At 35.5% G+C, this 19,714-nt stretch overlaps 1 protein-coding gene across 1 annotated transcript in view; it reads left to right on the forward strand.

Moving 5' to 3' along the window:
- PPP1R3A (protein phosphatase 1 regulatory subunit 3A) overlaps positions 1-17,215 on the forward strand; it is a 50,519-nt gene extending 33,304 nt beyond the window's left edge. Inside the window, exons 2-4 of the mRNA XM_049894285.1 lie at positions 12,404-12,462; positions 12,555-12,679; positions 14,617-17,215. Of these exons, the coding sequence (XP_049750242.1) occupies positions 12,404-12,462; positions 12,555-12,679; positions 14,617-17,016 (2,584 nt within the window). The 3' untranslated portion in view covers positions 17,017-17,215. The remainder of the gene's footprint in view (positions 1-12,403; positions 12,463-12,554; positions 12,680-14,616) is intronic.
- The last annotated feature ends 2,499 nt before the right edge of the window (positions 17,216-19,714 follow it).

A 19,714-nucleotide genomic window follows, 5' to 3' on the forward strand; every position in this document is an offset into this window, starting at 1 on the left:
CTTAGCTCTCCAGATAACGGGTGGAATATTGACACATAGTTGAAGTTCTTTACCAAGCAGGGATGGATTACCCAATAAACAAGGTAAGGATAGGACATCAAAACAGGGGTACCAGTTGTCCAAAACGAAGACCAATGGTTGCCAAGAAAACAGGTTACAAGGAAAAGTGAAGACTGCAGTGGAAGGGAACTGGCAGGACACTAAATGAAACTGATACCAGCTCCAGTGCATGAGAATGTGCCAGCTGGAAATAAAGTTCACGCAGGGTCATGAGGGCACACATGCACAAGGTTTTTTAGACTATGAAGCCCCTACTACTTCACTTTCCTTGACATTTGTCTCCTCCAGTCTTTCCATGTAATTGAAACTCCTTTTCTTGGTGGATCCTTTGGGAGTACACTATTTCTTTCTAATAAACAAGAGGTGAGAGTGGGCTGTCAAGTCTAACTCTTGCTACATTCACCCACTACAAATTTTATAATAGAGTTCATCTCATTCTGCTAAAACGGCATATGCAACTTTTGCATTCAATTGCTAATATTATAGTTACATTTAAAAAAGTTACATCATGGATAGCTAAGACATACACACATATATATGCGTATATATATACACACACGTGTATATATATATATATATTTTTTTTATATATATAACTTACATATCCTGCTTGAATGTGTGAATAAGCAGAGGAGGGGACGTTACAGATTGTCAGTATTTAGGGCTTGCACATGCCTTAATCCGGTCCTTTTGCCAAATGCCAAAAATGGGGCAGAAGCTGAGCTATGAAGTTGGAGAAGTTTGGCCTTTGTTTCCCAAATAAAAAATAACAAAAACAAACCACCTCGTAAAGCCAGCACCATCTTGGCGGTACATGTGCTTAGGTGAGGGGCTGCAATTTGGGGCTCTAGCCTCATACCTGCCACCCTCAGTTCTACAGGGGATCCCTTTGCTGAGAGGTGTTCATTTCTGAATTACTTGCTTTTGAAGTCTGGAAGTCTCACCACCCCTTTTTATTGACTTCAGTCTCCTAACACTTCTAAACATACACTGAAAATGTCAATTTACATTTTAAAAAACCTTTTCTTAAAACAGTTGGACAACAACAATATGTAACATAAATGTTATAGAGCTTGGATTGTCGAAGTTCAGTATTTAATAAACCAAATAATTTAGGCGATTGTTCCATGTAGATTTCACATAGAAAACATGTTCAACCAGGGTTGCTTTAACTGCAATTAACTGGCTCAGTAGTCATGACTCTGCGATAATGGCTTCTTACACAACCACAAACAAATCAATATAACAGTGAAGAAAATAATGCCCGGAATTTAGTATCCTCTGGAAAAAATACACAAGGCAGTGCTCTCCTAATTTCTGAAAGATGGAGACAATACAAAGCTCTTAGCAATCGCTTTTGAGGGGGATGGTGGAGAAAAGAAATGTCAGTCTCTGAGATAGCAGACTCTCACCTGGACATTCAGAAGTTTCTTGTCACCAACCTGCTCCACCGTTGACAATTCCTTTCTCGAAGATCTCGGGGAAAGGAAGAACTTTAGGCCAATAAATCTAAGAATTTCTTTCTGATATCTCTTTGATGTACATTCCTTAGTTTTTCCAGTATCCATCACTTAAAAACATTTACATGTCTTTCTAGATAGAATATAATTGGCAGGTTGTGGCAGAGGAGTCCCTTGGGCAGATTTACCTATAAGTCTTCTTCCACTTAAAATTCATGGATTCTGCTTGTAATTACATTTCATCCCAAAGCAACCTACAATTTTTCTTGGTTCACACTTGGACCTCCAAGATTCTACTTAATTATGCACCAGATCTTCACAATTTAGTGCCTCTTTAGAAAGTACACATCTCTAGAGAATTGCACATGGTCTTCAGATTCAATCACAGAATTAAATCTAAATAGTCCTTTTTCTCCCTGATTCCTTGGGGGTGAGCAAGAAAAAAATAGCACCTACCACTTTGACATGAAAAAGTAGATTTAGAGCTGCAACCCTTGGTAGGAAACAGAGTTAGAAAATGAAGACACATTGGAAAAGAAATTTACCAAAGGTAAAGTATCATTGTTTTCAGTACATTCTCAAGATCAAGCATTGATGCAATGGACAATGTTCTAATTTAGGAATAGAAACTGAGTAAATTTTTAGGAATGGAGCAATTCAGCTTTTTAATAAAACAGGTAAATGACTCAACACAACCATCTGGTGAGTAACATAATGGTATGTTTTTAGTTACTTGAGTGCTTGAGCAAGTCACTACAATTTACTCAGAATCTTGTACTTTGCCTTCATTTACGATTGCATTTCAAAAGTAGTAAATTAGCTTGCATATTGTTTTACCCAATATATTTCTTTATCCTAACCAATTTAAGGTATTGCTAATGTTCCATGAGAAGTTTCATTTGGGCATAAGTAAAATGATGTGAAAATAAATCATCCCACAATTTGTTATTAGAAATTAGAAAAGAATAGTTTATAAATTGTTGCAGATAGGATTTCTGTAGGTATTAGATTTAAATTGATAATTCTGACCATAATTGGGAATTCATCTTTGGCTGTATTGCGTTATTAATAGTTACTTTAAGTGACTCAACTAACATTTACATTTCTTTTTTAAAAAACTTAAGACATTGCTAAACTAAACATTTCTAAATTTTATTTATGGCACACTCCTATTAGTTATATAAGTACAGAGCTTGAAGATTGGAAGGGCTATTATCTAATATCAAATCCTAGAAGGGTAAATTGGATTTATTTTGAGCAATAAAGGAGTCGGCAGGTAGTAGCTCCCTGGCTGCTTAGAAAATGGTGTTGAGATTCAATGAGGTCTCAGCAAGGAAGTCCCTTGATCTGTTATCAGTGCTTGCCCTGGGTGTTGGAGAGGGAGGCCAGTGTGAACATACTGTATTTGCCATCGCTAATCTAATCCAGAGCTTTCACCTTAAAGATAAGGAATTTGATGCCCATAAAAAACAATGCCCCTTACTATCTAGTTATTAGTATCCAGATTCAGCATCCAAGAGGAATATAAAGCCATTTTTAAAATTCCGATGTTTTTTCCTTGAGGTTATTTCTTGCTGTTTTCAATCCCTGTTAATAACAGAGAACTGTTTTCATTTCTGGCAGTATCATCAAAGAACTGAACTTAATGCATCCTTTTGTCCTACATTCCTTTTATATATTGTCTTAATTTTTTTTCTTAGCATTCTTTACAGTCAGATATTTATCTCTCTAGTTGTCTCTCTTTCTATCAAAATATTTTTATTCTGTTTTTGGCTTTACCGTATTTTTTTCGCAAATAACGTGCCCAGGTAAGCACCCCCACACGTAGGGGGTGCAGCACAGCAGGCTTACAAAAATAGGTCAGCAGGGAGGAAAGGGGGGGTGCAAGGTTGGAAAAAAAATTCACCCCATATATGTGTAAAAATACGGTGTTCCTGATCAAAAGAAGACTACGAATATTGCAACACCAAAGGAATAGGAATTATGCCCCAGTGGCTGGCTAATGTATTATGAAATTTATCTCTCATTAAGTACAAATTTTTGCTTCCCTCCTTCCTCCAATTTATAAGTGGTTATGAAATGTTAGAGTCCTAGGGAAACATCACCATAACATTGTGAAAAGAAATAGTACACAATGTGTAATTATTTACTCCGAGAACACTTTTTCAGGATTTCTTTAAGTATCCACTTATCAACGTCAATGCTAATACACTATTCTTAAGTGCCTTTTTAAAAATATCTAAAATGATGTTTATATTATTTCTGATTTGAAAGCTCTCCATTCATTTATTTGCCTTTCTTTCTTGAGGGGGAGGAAAGTGGAGGAAATTGAATGAGTTCACGAACTTTGAACAAAGAGGACTGGACCGAACTTCTTGATTAGTTTAACATCTACTTTCTGTTTATGACAGACAGGTGACACCCAGGATTCCAAATATGGTTCTGTTTGGGCAGTGATGAGCACTTTCAAGCAGAGCATTAAGGAGATACAAATACAACATTCATGACTCATTTTGGAAATGATCTTTTTTTAATGCCAATGATTTGATTCCTCTTGGTATAGAATTATGTTTTTGCTGCCTAAAACCTTATCCTGCCATTCACTGTAAATGGTTGGGTAATTCCATCACACCAGACCTAGATTTTCTGGAACAGGTCTGAGAGGTTTCACCTATATTTTAAGAGACATATTATGGGTTTTAGCACCATGGCATTATAGAATTTTAGGAAATACCGTGTTATTGCGTATAGTGAGAACTACTACACTTTGACCGTGTTAAAATTAACTGAAACTCACAAAGCAGAAGTGTAGCATACCCAGAAACTGCAGTAATATTAACACGGTGCCTAAATTCTGCCGCCGAATAAATCAATTAGGTAATAAAAGAAGATGTGAATTAGTATAACTATGAACACTGTATTTGCAGAAAATACTTTAAAATAAAGGGTCACTTTCACTGAAAATATAAAGATTTTTCTTTGGAGTGTTGTCCTCTTGGTAGCTTGTGAATTACAGATATGAAATAGTATGGTGAACATTCAAAAATATAGATAACTCCAAATAAAATGAGCAACATTTTAATTGAGCGGTGTGGTAGTCTAGGACCAATGATCAGCAATGGTATTTACTTCATTTCACTAGTAATATTAATAATAACATTTATTGAACATGTCCATCTGTTGGACACTATATGAAATAAATTGCCCTGGGTAAGAAATATGCAATAGTTTAGAGAAAAATGAGTTATAGAGAGTTTAAGTATCTTGTCTAAGGGCATGTGGCTAATAAGCCCACACCAAACCCACTGCCTTCAAGTTGATTCCAACTCATAGCGACCCTAGAGGACAGAGTAGAACTGCCCTCTAGAGTTTCCAAGGAGTTCCTGGTGGATTGGAACTGCCAAGCTTTTGGTTAGCAGCAGTAGCACTTAACCACTATGCCAGCAGGGTTTCCCTATGTAGGCGGCGTAATAAGTGGTAAATAACTGGAAAGACTGAGATTTGCAATCGGGTCATTCTGCTCTTTTTCACTATGAATTAATTCTCTACAAAATGAATACAGACATAGTGACCAAGAAACTGATTCAGCTCTAGCTTTGCTGCTAGTCAGCTATGGCTTCTGTCATACAGTTTAACCTTTCTGACTTCCAGTTTCTTTATTTGTGAAATGACAGGATGGAACTATACAAGTGTTAGGTCCTTTATAGAGTTGAGAATCTATGAACTCTAGGAATTTGACATGAAAAGTAAAATAAATTTTCTGAAAGTCATGTGGGACTTTTAGGTACAGAGTCCGTAGAACTCAATTTTTGTGTGGTTAACAGCTTGCCTTAGAAACATGAATTATTTTTTTAATTATTAATCTATTGTTGTTGTTGCTGTTAATTGCTGTCAAACCAGCTCCTAGCCATGGCGACCCCACGTACAACAGAGTGAAACATTGCCTAGTTCTGCGTCATATTTGCGATCTAGGCTATGTTTGAGCTCTTTGTTGTATCTCTTGTGTCAATTCATCTCACTGAGGGTTTCTCTCATTTTCTCTTACCCTCTACTTTACCAAGCATGGTATCATTTTCTAGCAATTGATCTTTTTTTTTTAATAATATCTCCAGTAAGAAAGCAGGATCCCCCAGTTAATCCCCCAGTTAATCACTAGACTTAACTCTCCCTGGCTCTGGTTTTGGAAGGGACGAGGCTGTAGATTTTTGGTTCTCATGATGCAATCAAGGTCTGGCAGGAGGAAGCATTTTTAAAAAATCTATAGTGAATCCATCAACAAATTCTATTGATGCTACATCAAAAGTTATAATTCAAATTTAGTTCCTCTTCTCTTTCCTCATTTCCATCACCTTTATCTTTCATCATTTTGTGCCTGAATTATTGTATAATCTTCATGCCTAGTCTTCCTTCTCCATTGTTCATCCTGTCCAGTTTCTCCTTTACACTGCCCCCAGAGTTAGGTCCCTACAAGTCAATCCGAGTATGTTTCTCTCCCATTTAAAGAACCCCCCATCCCCACTGGTTAAAAAGTGCCTAAATAATTCAGCCCTACTTTCTCTGGCATGCTAAGTCATTTACAACCTGGCTAACTTCCAGTATCACCTTCTGACATGCTCTTCCCAAAGCACTATCCAAGCCCTCTGAACAGCTCATTATTCTTGGATGTGCATCTCTTTTTTGTGCTTTCTTACCCTTACATTTGACCGCTACTGTGACCTCTGCCTACAATGACCTTACCTTTCTTCTCTAATTTGCCAACTCCTATTTATCCTGAAGACCTAACTTAGAATGTCACTTCCTTTGTGAAAAATTACCTAATTCTTCTGCAGACTATCCTCCTCATTCTTGTCCTCTCTTCTTATCTAAAGGGAATATTTTTCATATGTTATTATTTATTATACAATGTACTGGGGGGGTTATTGCTTATTATAACAATTGCCTATTAACATGTCTGTTTCATCGTTGGAAACCCTGGTGGCATAGTGGTTAAGAGCTACGGCTGCTAACCAAAAGTTGGCGTTTAGAATCCACCAAGTGCTCCTTGGAAACTCTATGGGGCCGATCTACTCTGTCCTATAGGTTCGCTATGAGTCGGAATCGACTCGTCGGCAAGGGTTTTGGCTTTTTATTTCATTACTCTGTAACTTCCTTAAAGAAGTTTATTATTACTTTTGTTTTCCCAGTGCTTATTACAATACATGACACATAGAAGGTGTTATGGATTGAATTGTGTTCCCCAAAAACATCTGTCAACTTCGGTAGGCCATGATTCCTAACATTGTGTGATTGTCCACCATTTTGTCATCTGACATTATTTTCCTATGTGTTGTAAATCCTACCTCTAGGATGTTAATGCGGTAGGATTAGTGGCAGTTATGTTAATGAGGCAAAACTCAATCTACAAGATTACGTTGCTTCTTAAGCCAATCTCTTTTGAGATATAAAAGAGAAAAGCCAGCAGAGAGATGTGGGGACCTCATACCACCAAGAAACATGAGTCAGAAGAACAGTGAGTCTTTTGGACCAGGAGACCCTGCACTGAGAAATTCCTTGATCAGGGAGAGATTGATGAAAAGGACCTTCCTTCAGAGCCGACAGAGACAGAAAGCCTTCCTCTGGAGCTGATGCCCTGAATTTGGACTTGTAGCCTACGAGACTGTGAGAGAATAAATTTCTCTTTGTTAAAGCCATTCACTTGTGGTATTTCTGTTATAGCAGCACTAGGTAACTAAGATAGTAGGAGTTCAAAAAATCCATTAAGAGAATGGATGACCCTTCTTATTAAAAACTGTGACTATATTATCTGATTTAATGTGTGGTAGAAATGAACTATTGCTCCACAAAATACAAGTCTTAATTTCCAAATTTATACCATAGTAGTTTTTAGATTTTGTTTAATTCTTTGACTTCTAATTTAAAGCATTGTCTTGAACTTTGGAAGGGGTGATACTTTAAGCCTGAGATATACAAAAATATGCATGCTTTAATTTATTATATTCTTTTCTGAAATTAAATTTTAATGAGGGAAGAAGAGAAGAGCAATGTAATGATAATGATGGTAAATGGTAAAGAGGAGAAGGAAGAAATTGAAAGGAAGTTGAGTATTTATTCAATAACGCTTATTATGCCACTATTATGTGTCAGGCACCATGTTAGCCACTAGGAATACAATTGAATAAGAAGCTCTCCTGCTCACAAAGGACTCAGGGAACAAAATGGGGTGTATTAGGTCCCTGGGGCACCTGTAGCAAAGTACCACTGAGTGGCTTAAAATGACAAAAATTATTGTTTCGCAGTTTTGGAGGCCAGAAGTCTGAATTCAGGTTGTCAGCAGGGCCATTTGCTCTGAAGGCTATAGAAGATCCTTCCCTGTCTCTCTTGCTTCTGGTAGCCCCAGCCCTTCTTTGGCTTGCAGCTGCAGCCTAACTCCCTCTCTGCCTCCATCTTCATGTGGCTGTCTGCCCTCTGTGTGTGTCTCTGTATCTCTTCTCTTTTGTAAAGACACCACTCAGACTGGATTAGGACCCACCCTACTCCTCTATGACCTCATGTTAACTTCACTGATAACATCTACTAAGACTTTATTTCCAAACAAGGTCACATTCACGGGTACTAGAGGTTAGGGCTCTAACGTATCTTTTTGAGAGACACTATTTAGTCCATAGCTAGGGGAGACTAGAATATTAAAAAATACGTTTTGTTTATCTTATAATACTATACAGCTCTGGGTCTTATCATCATCAATTGTCAGTTCTTCGCCCTATTCTCTCAATTTTTCTGAAGTTATTTTGAATAAACCCTTTAGTTGTAATTGGTCATATGACTAATATTTTGAATTTGAAACAGGGTTTTATTTGTAGACATCCTTTAATCTAGGCTAAAGATCAGCCCAATTGTCTTAATTAATTATCTGAAACTAGAATTCACCAACTCAGGTTATACACATAACATTTTATTTCTTTGGACCTTCAGTTCATAGAAACAACAGATTAATTATAATGCTCACTTCATCACATTTTCATCATTTGTCCATGCATGGTCTTCTTTTATTTACTTATATATTCAACTATTTAGTTAGATATACATAAGTAAATAAGCGCCTGCAAAATTACCACTCAAAACAATAGCTAAATTCTTACCATTTTTCACCACTCTTCCCTCTAACTTGCTTTAGCTGATATAAACGTAAGCTTGAAAATCAAGTTAATAATTCTCTTTCTTCCTTTTTTAAAATATTATTATATTTCTATGTATTCCTTGCTATATATTTTTAAATTTGAGTAAAGTTAAGCTTAATACAAGAGAATATACTCTGAAGTATTATTTTGGTACTGTCCACTTAATATTATATCATTAAGATTCACCTATATTTTTGCATCTCTGTGGTTTATTAAATTCGAATGCCATGTAATATTCCTTTGTGTGATATGCCATAGTTTTTTTTTTGTTTGTTTGTTTACTACACTCTCTGTTGAGAGACATTTGGGTTGATTAAATGTTTGTGTAATTGATGACAGCACTACTGTAGACCTTTTTATAGATGTCTCCTGTCTATGTGCAAGGGTTTCTCTTGGGTATATACCTAGGAGTGGATATAGTGGTCAATAATAATATATATATAAATGTTCAATTTTAGAAGATAGACTGTATACCAAAGTGGTTGCACCTATTTATTCTCCCACCAGCAATGCATAAGAAAGCGTATAGCTCAATACCCTCATCTCTAACTCCGTATGACAGACTTGTAAATTTTTGTTAATTAAAGGGGTATAAAATGGTATTGTCTTATAGTCATGTTTTGCATTTTTCTCTCCTCTAATAATGCTGACCATCTCTGCATGTGCTTATTGGCATTAGAGTTTTTTCTTCTGTGAAATATCTGTTTCTGTCTTTTGTCCCCACTGAATGAGTTATTGTGCTTTCTTGTTGATTTATAAGAGTTCTTTATATATTCTTGATACTTGTGTTGATTTTGTGTATTGAAAGCATCTTCCTCTAGTTTGTAGCTTACGTTTTTACTTTCTAAAGATGTCTCTTAATGAACAAAAGCTTTAAATTTTAAGAGTTAAATCCACCAATTTTTTATAATCAATGCCCTCTTTCATTCTTATTTAAGAAACATGTTCCTATGCAAAAGTCTGAAAGATATTCCCATTTAATTTCTATTAAGGATTTAAAGGTTTTAAAAAAATATTTAAGCACTTAATACATTTAGAGTTTGTTTTTTAATATATATTATGCCAGTTTCAGAGCCCTGATGGCGCAATGGTTAAGAGCTTCACTACTAACCAAAAGGTCAGCAGTTCGAATCCACCAGCTGCTCTTTGCAAACTCTATGGGGCAGTTCTACTCTGTCCTATAGGGTTGCTATAAGTCAGAATCAACTTGATGGCAACAAGCTTGGTTTTTGGTGCCAATTCCTTCATTTCCCATAAGAGTAACCATTTTTTATTTACTGAAAAGGTCCTAATTTCCTGGCTGTCTCATATGTCACATGTGTCATATACCAAATTTCCATAGACGTGTGAGTCTGTTTCTAAGCTCTCAATCCCATTTCATTCGTCAGTTTGTGTGTCCCTGTACCAGTATCACACTGTCTTAATCACTAAATATTTATAAAAAAACAAATACCAAACCCATTGCCATTGAGTTGATTCCAACTCAGAGCGACCCTATAGGACAGAGTAGAACTGCCCCATAGAGTTTCCAAGAAGTGCCTGGTGGATTTGAACTGCTGGCCTTTTGACTAGCAGCCGAATTCTTAACCATTACGCCACCACGGTTTCCAAATCTTTATAAGAACTCCTGAAATCAGGTAGTGTAGGTTGCTTCCCCCTGCTATTTTTCAGAAATATTCTGGCTGTTATTATCCATTTGCTTGTCTCTTTAGAATATATTTTCAAATCCTGTAAAAAACTGTTTTGGTATTTTGATTAGAATTGAATCTGTAGATTGGTTTGGGAGAAAATCAACAACTTTATAATGTCTTCTTCCTATCTATGAACATGGTATATTTTTCAATTTTTCTGTGTCTTCTTTAATATTTCTTGAAACAATTTTATTCTTTTCCTGTAGGAGCTTTTGCTCATAAATATCTGATCCAATATTTAAATTGTATTTATTTTCAGCTCTTCTTCTTTGTATTTATTCCAAAATATAAAACTTTTAATTTTTTAAACATTTCTGTATTTAGCTGTTTTTGTAAGAAACTGAACATAATAGTACACAGATGAGTACCTAATTTTTGTTCCTAAAATGAGATGCAAGCAGGCTCCTTTCCTTTTGAATCAAGTACTATTTAAAAATTGAAGTATTTTAGGAGGATTGAGTTAGAAAAAAAATGATTCTTAGCATTTTGGTTAGGTAAAAACAAAAACTTTGGAGTAACTATTATTTTCCTCTACAAATGATATCTTCAGTATTGTTATGGCAATAAAGAAGAAGCAGGAACAGTAAAGGCTTTTTAATGTTTTATTTGTAAAACACGCATAGCATTTTGTGCATGGATAAGAAAAGATGTGTCATCTCACAGTTACAGTCCACCAAAATGAATCTTTGCATAGTTATTGACCCAAAAAAAATTGACTTCATTAAATAATATAAAGAGTTAGAAATTCAGTGAGTGTCAATTATGTAAATAATTTATTTTTCTAACAAAATTACATTTATATAGTGGTGTTATTTTCACTTACGGGTCCAATGAAGTTACCAAATATTGTTGGTAAAGTTAAAATTAAGCTTTGTGAATATACACAAAATGGAAAATTACCCTCTTTCATAATCAGTATGGAAGAGTTTGCAATTTTCTCATGATTTGGTGAAATAAAATTTGCCAAGATTTACTTGATTTTATTTCTTGATCCTTCCTGGGATTTGGATCAAAATTGTCTATGCAATGAAAACTAGACTCAACTACACAAATTAATTAGCCATTGTCCAACTCTCTAGATTTCTTTTGTTGCAGAAAAAGTCATTTAGAAGTCACTAGAAGAAAAATTCAGCTGAGACAATACGAGATAATGTGAATACTGGGCCAAACATTTCTGAGAGATTGACTCATGTCACGACTATACACAAAGTGGGCTTTTTCACTAATACTTTCCCTACTGAGTGTCACTGGTGAATCTAAATTCTAATGACTCCACAAATATACCTAAAAACAGTCTATATAAGAGAGAAAATAGTATTTATCTTTTTCAATCAGTATGCAGAATACGATAGAAAAGGGAGTGTAACCAGAATCATTTTAAAGTAAGAACATATATGCTCACATATGAGCGATCTGAAGTCTCGGCTATAAAACTAGCCTGTGGCAATACACATATAGTCTTTTAACTGAGTATAAATTTAGCTGCCTTTTCAGTTTTTAGTTAGGTTGTGTTTTTCTCCTTTTCTGGAGAGAGAGTTAATATTGTATCAGTTCAACTGAAAGAATTTTGAGTAAAATGGAACACAAAAAAATTAATAATTGAAATGTTAGAAAGCAATTTCCTCAACCACAAATGGACTGTCAGCTCATAAAACTTTATCATTTAAACAAGAGAAAAATGTTCTTACTTATGAAGATTAAATTCATGAATGATGGAATAATCTGCATTTACACGCATTTTTACTTTGGTTATATAAGTTTTAATATGAATAACACACATTTAGAAATATGGCATTGTGTGAATTATTTTTCAATTTTTCTACCATCAGTATTTACCATTGCTTCATTCCAGAAGATTAATTTTATTAAAAAAAATACAAAGTAAGATTTTAAAATATGAAAGGATAAATGTATATTTGCCTTATTACTGGCTTGAGTTTCCCCCGTATAAAAAATATTTAAAAGATGTAGTCCAAGAAAATATTTATAACATTTTTTTTTTTTAATTTAACAGTAAAGAAGAATCATCGGTGACATCAGAAGGGAATAACTTTGAGGATTCAAAGGTTATAGGTAATGTTTATTTAATTTTTAAACAAAATCTGTCTCTTTTGCTAACAATTAAAAAAAAAATTCACACATCTACAATCATATTAACTTTTCAGATACCTATATCCCAACAATTGTTTGTTCTGCTGATGACAAGGAAGACTTGGAGACTGGTAATCAAAATGCAAAAGACGTAAACAGGGAACATGATGAACATAATGAAAAAGAATTAGAGTTGATGGTAAGTGTTCTGGTTGCCACGGTATTAGAGGAGATGAATCCATTTATGCTTCAAAGATGCTGCAATGCCTGCCTTTCAAAAGCTTCAACTAATATAATTTGTAAATGTGAAAGCACAGCCTATTCTGTCCTTGCATCTCCAGCTTGATCAACAAGGCACTTTGATTTCAGTATGTTGCTTCTGGTCTCTGCAGTGGTAAATTAATGACATTCATTTCTTATCTCTTTACCAGCGGCTCCGAGTAATAGTTTTTAGGAATTACAGGAGAGGTAGCAGTACCCTGATGTGCATTTCTAATCTTTGTGACAAGTGTACACTTAGCATAAATTCCTTCTCTGTAAAATGAGAGGGTTGGACTAGGACTAGATGATTGTTACGGTCTGATCCTAGAAGCCTATGGTTCTTGCTTTACTTTTTTTTTTTTTTAACTTCCATCCTTCTGAGATTCTCATAGTTTTGTATCATTGCAAAGCATTAAATTACTAAAAAAAAAAAAAAAAAAGAAGAAAATAGCCTGGGCCATGATTTTTAAACAGGAAACAAACTCTGTACTGTACAATTTAGTATTAAATTTGTTATCATAAATTTCACACTTGGTGAACATTCAATCTATTTGGCATTTTGGGGTGTGCTTTAGATACCATTTTTTATCACAAAGGAAGAAACAGCAGTAAATGAGTCACACAATGCAATTTATCCTTTACTGTATCTGGTTGCAGCTCCTCTCATTGGGATACCTAGATTCATAATCATCTAAGATTAGAATGACGTTTGCCTCTTCAGTGTGAGAGCTGAAACAGAAAAGAAACGGAGCTCATCTCTTTCCCCACACATTCCACTTTTTCTATAGTGATATGGGAGCTGCACACTAAAGTATGCAATTTACTTTGCTCCAACTTTAAGAAACTACAAAGTTGTCACCCATTGTGAGAATTCTCACCAGCTGAAAGTTAGCATCGCCATTTTTTTTTTCAAACCACAGAATATAATGAAAGAGCCCTGAAAAATCACATACTTCACCAACACACCTCATTAGAATGAGCAGGCTCAAATATAAAAGTTTGTTTAGAAGTTACTGAGATTGTACGTCCAATAAATGAACAGGGAGCTGTAATTTAGATGCTAATTTACTCCATGCTGACGTTAATGCATAAAACAATGAAGCTCTATAATAGATGGAAATACAACCAAATCTGTGGAACCCACAGGCATTGGCTTACAAGACAGCTGTGCAGTTGACAAGTAACATGAGCCTTATGTGAGAAGAAGGGGAAGACGTAAGATTTGCATATAATTATTGAGATCATGCAAATGTCAGTTATGAGGAGAAAAAAAAAAAAAAAACACAGGCATCTCACTGTTAAATCCTGACAGTTGGCATCACTGAAGAGCTCAAATACATTTGAGTACCAGTTGGCAGAGGGTCATTAAAACAGAATTTGCAGAGACATTAACTCCCTCACTTTTCTTTGAGTGACGTTTTGCTATTAATAGTTTGCAGAGGCTTTGCAGAAAACATATTAATAAGAGAAACTGTAACGGGGGCACCTACAGCAAGTATAAATGCAGCAAGGGGCGCCCAGGAAGCTGCTCTCTAATTGATTAGCATGGAGCTATCAATGTGTATATCCTTAGTGAGGAGAAAGTGCAATGACAAGCAAGAATAGTTGAATAATACAATGTGATATTTGGAAGCTGGGAAGGAGAGTGATTAATTTGGGCCCCTTTTCTTATTAATCTCATTCCCAAATCATACCCCACAAAGATCTCCCCAAAACATCCGGCTTCCAGAGGAGTTTGTACGAAATCTACAATTAAAATGAGTCAAGGAAATCTACCAGATAATTACTAGCTGAGTTAATAAAACCTATATAATTCATTTTGTATATTTAAAAAGATCACTTGGTCATTATTTTTTGTTTTTTTCATCCCTTAAGATAAATGAACGCTTAATACGAACTAGACGTACTCCTCCCAGAGATGAAAAGAATACATTTTCAACAGATCCAGTCAATTTTCCAAATAAAGCTGAAGGGTTGGAGAAGAAAATCCGCCATGAGATATGTACTGACTTGTTCGAAAGGCCTTTGTCTCCAAGTTCATCAGCAGAAAGCTCCTTACAGAGAGATTTTTACTACAATGAAAAATATTCCTCAGGAAATGAGTGTAGTTATCAACCATCAGAGAAAATTACCTCAGGTATGGGAGAAATCAAGCCATCATTGGGAGATGCTAGCAGTGATGAATTAGTGCAATTATGCGTCAGCAGCAAAGAACTGGATGATAATGCTAATCCAGCCCAAGAGAGGGGCAGAGTGCAAATATCCTGTCCCTTCCCAGATCAACTAATGGCAGGCAGCCTTAAGAAAAAACATAAAGGAGAAGCTAAGAAAATTGAAATAAAAAATCGGGAATGTTTAAGAAGAGATTTCCATTCAGGAGAATCTGCATATCTGGAAGAAACAACACGAAAAGGATCTTCCAGGGAAGATTATGGCAGTGGTGAGGATGAGGAAGAGCAAAGAATACATTTAAGTCTTCATGAAAAAGAAAACAGCAATTTTCAATCAGACTTCCATGACCAAGAAAGGAAGACAGGCCACTCTCAAATAAGTGTGGAAGTATTAGGAGCTAGTAGCAAAGACCTAACTGCTCTGTTGAGCAAGGAGACCACAATTCCCAGCCGGCCAATAACAGCAGATACGTTTCCTTCACCAAGGACACATTTAAGTTGGGAAGAAGTTGTGGTAACAACCCCAGAGCGTGATTTCATGACCAGTGGAGGCACGACTTTAGGAGGGATGCCGGGGCAAGTCTGTTCACCAAGAAATGAAAATGCTTTGAGGAATGATTATCCTTTCCAAGTTGAAGAAGAAAAATCAGATTGGGTTAATCCTGAAGATCAGAAGAAGAACACACGGCATAAACTCAGTTGGAATGTTCTAGAAAGTCAGAGAAAAGCAAGAGAGAGTAAGACAAATGTAGCAGAACAGGTCACAAAACAAGCAGATTGTGAAGACATATGGGAAAAGAGAGATAACACAAGGAGTTTGAAAGGTACTTCTACAGAATTGTTTACCTGCCAAGAAACAGTAAGCTGTGAACTGTCTTCGCCAGCTGATCATGGTATTACTGAGAAAGCAGAAACAGGTACAGCTTATATAATTAAGACAACATCAGAAAGTACTCCAGAAAGCATGTCTGCTGGAGAAAAAGCAATAATTGCTAAGCTACCTCAAGAGACAGCAAGAAGTGACAGGCCCATCAAGGAAAGGGAAACAGTGTTTGATCCACATGAAGGGAGGGATGATGACTCACATTATACCCTTTGTCAACGGAATACAGGAGCTGTAATCTATGACAATGATTTTGAAAAGAAATCACATTTAGGTATTTGTAATGTACATGTAGATGAAATGAAGAAGGAAGAAACCATGTCTATGTACAAGCCTGGGAAGACACATGACAGGGAGAGAAGTAGCATTGGAAATATAACATCTGTAGAAGAATCCTTACAGGCCATTACAGGGCACCATAAAGCAGCTTTGAAAAGGGATTTACACTTGGAAATGTTGCCAACAGATGAAAAAATGTTTTCAGAAAATAGAGATGATGGGAAAGTCCAAGAATTATCAATGAAAACAGACTTAGATGTCCTCACTCCTTCTGCTTTTAGCTCAGACACTAATAGAGCTTCTCAGAATGGTTCTGACATTTCTAATCACCATACTAAAACTTCAGTGCCATCTGACAAACAGACAACTGCCGCAGAGAATGCAGTTACTACCATGGCTATCCATTCTATTTCTAATAAATCAGAAAATAATTGTAATCCAACAAGTGAAATCCAGGATGTTGAGAAGCACCCTCATCCTGGGTCTATAGCTGAAGAAGTTCCCAAAAGCTCAGGAAAAGTGGCATCCAGTTGTAGAGGAGAAAGATGCATAGGCCAGGTTTTCCAACAGGGAGAATGCAGTGTGGAAAAATCTCTAGGGCCAATGATTTTAGTCAGTGAACCTTTTGAGAACAAGGAAGAAGCAAGGCATGGCAATGAAGGGTTACTAAACTCCGAAAAATCATTATGCTCTTCAGGTAACAAGGAATGTGAAAATTCTGCCTCTACTAGTCCCCCGGCCGAAGAAAGTCAAGCTCAATGCAGTGAATCTCTGCTTTCAAGATACATCTACTCAAAAATACCTTATTTCCTTTTGTTTCTGGTATTTCTTGTAACCATCTACCACTATGATTTAATGATTGGCTTGGCATTCTACCTTTTTTCATTGTACTGGCTATCCTGGGAAGGGGGGAGACAAAAGGAGTCTGTCAAAAAGAAGTAACCTCAGCAATATTACTTTTCTCTCTTAAAACGTAACGTATTTAGTCCCAAACATTTGGATTGGTGAAACAGGCTATTCATTGTTCAAAGAGCCAGCGCAGTTTTTCTCTTGAAGGATCATTTAAAAAGGAATGCGTATGAAGTTTGCTCCTTCATATAAGTAATTATTCTATATAGGACCATTATGTTTGGATCATTAAATACCTATATGAATATGAGATCTGAAGCACGTCAAGTTGAAATTAGGTACAGCTGTTGCTCCTTAGCAGGTTATGAAGTTGCAATGCTTCACATCTCTTCACTACTTAAAGTGCCATTTCTTACATTCATTTCTTTTGCAGTAAAGCTTCTTTTTTTTTTTTTTTCCTGAGAGTATTTTTCCCCCTACAGCTTTTAAAACTAGAAAAAAATGGACAATGGCAGAAGGACATTTTTGGTCTTTTAGTATTGACCATGAAATTTGCATTTACCACTGTATCATTTATTGTCACCTTTTGATAGCTCAAATCTCTCACTTTGCATTTCTTATTTCTAAGAACAACACCCATGTATACTGAAATGTGTAAACTTAAATAAAAGAAGGACATTATGTTTGCATGGATAATACTTTGTACCTACACACCTTACACTTCCTTTTTATCTACAAAGCCAGGGCATACATAAGTCAAATCTGACAAAGACTGAGGCAATTGGGAGATTATCTTTCAATTCTATATGATTTTGTGGGTAGCCTGTCTTGAAGGAATGTTTTTCTCTTGTAAAGGGAGACTGTAACACAGCTGAACGATTTCAATGTCAACTATTATTCAGAGTTGGAAATTCAAATAAAAAGACCCACAAGCATTGCTTAAGAATGAATTTGTGCCTATAAAGCATAAAGTATTAAATGATAATAATAAAAAAAGATTTCCAAATGAACTATTTGTTCTACCTGGAAGTATTTTTGTCTTCAAACAAAACTTTTCTCAGTATAAGACAATAAATTTTCTTTCAAGATGCAGTTGGAGAACAAACAGTCATTGGTGGTATTCGTTATGTGATTATCAGGTTGGTAGGTGATGATTCAAAACTTTAAGTAGGCAGGAATCTGAGGGAGAAATAAATATCCAGTATAGCAAAAGCTTTCGCCATTGTTATTATCTTTGGCTAAGTATGTGAAAAATGGCACTAATCATTTTAGTCAAGTAGGGATAATACAAGGATTCATACCCAAGTGACTTCATCAATCATTTATTGAGTGACTACTATATATAAAACCCTGTGCTCTGTTCTATGGCAAGGCACTATCTTCAATGCTCTGGATTAAAGCTAGGCATAGGTATGTAGTATGATAATTTTAAATTGGCAGAGAATATGGAAGGAAGTCATACAGACAGAGCCTACATGAATGATTCTTTTTTCATGGGAACCTTTTTGATAGAACATGTAATATTGATAGTTGGAAAGAAAAAGTAGTTTGTTTATACCTCAACCCTGTAAATGTAAATTCAATGAGCAAAACCTGTCTATATACAGAATCCCACATATCTAAGAAATGTGCATTTGTGGGAAGACAAAATGAGAATGAAACACTTAAACTGACTGTCACCTGGTAGTAAATGATTTCCGTAATTTTCTTTAGGTAAACAACTATTTCCAAATCCCCTAATTGCATGCTTCTCTCAAGTCCCATTCAAATTGAGTGCTTGACTTAAACTGTTCAGTTGAACAAATACAAACATCCTGAAGTAGAACTTAGAGCAAATATTTGATTATTTGAGAAAGCATATTTTCATTAAATACAAGTGGATTACTGGAGGCAGTGCCTAGAATATTATCTCTAAAATTGCTATTCTGATAATTTTGTTGACAGGTAAATTACAATGGAGTTAAGGTTAGCATTTCTTCAGTTCTTAATGGCCTGGCTTTTGCATTCTACCTTTAAGGGTTTTAGTCAATATGCCATATCTTATTAATGTGAAGAAGAATAATACTACATTGCTTTATGAACACAGGTGCCTGCATGTAATTATTCCCCTTAAAAAAAAAAAAAAAGCCATATAATTTCTTCTTTCTCTTTTATTTGACTTTTGGTAACTTTAATCTACAGAATTCTCTCACACATATTTGTAATATGACAATAGCTATTTCAAAAGATTTCAAAATTCTCTATTAGGTATTTCTTTGTAGAAATGATTGGTGATTTAATGACTTTCCAAACATTACTTAGGAAGAGCTGGCAATAAAGTCGCAAGTACTTGTGAAACTATGGCTAGGTGGAAAGGTAGATTTTTACAACCTGTTTTGGCTACATCATTATATTGCACAAGAGAAAACGATCTTAGGAAGAACTGAGTGTGACTCATCATGGCAAGAGTAATCTTTATAAGCACAGCTGCCCTTACCATATCTCCCCGAGCATTGGTTAAGTGCCAAAAAAGGGCATAGCAAGAACGTAAGCAAAGAGAGATGCACTGCACATTGGGTTCCTAAATTGGGTAAGAAATGTAATATAGTAATCATTACCTTTGATCTTTTGGGGGTTTCTATTAGAAACAGCATTCTAAATAAGTATCGCCAAGTCAAGCAACTGTAGCTAGTAAAAATAATTACTTTTAAAATTCATGCTTGTATGAACTATTTCAATAGATTTCTCAAAGTAAGAAGAAATAAGTCTGTGAGATGACACCACCCCTCAATCTTACAGGACATTGGGTAAA

This window comes from Elephas maximus, chromosome 8 (assembly GCF_024166365.1).
Source record: "Elephas maximus indicus isolate mEleMax1 chromosome 8, mEleMax1 primary haplotype, whole genome shotgun sequence".
Lineage (NCBI taxonomy): Eukaryota > Metazoa > Chordata > Mammalia > Proboscidea > Elephantidae > Elephas > Elephas maximus.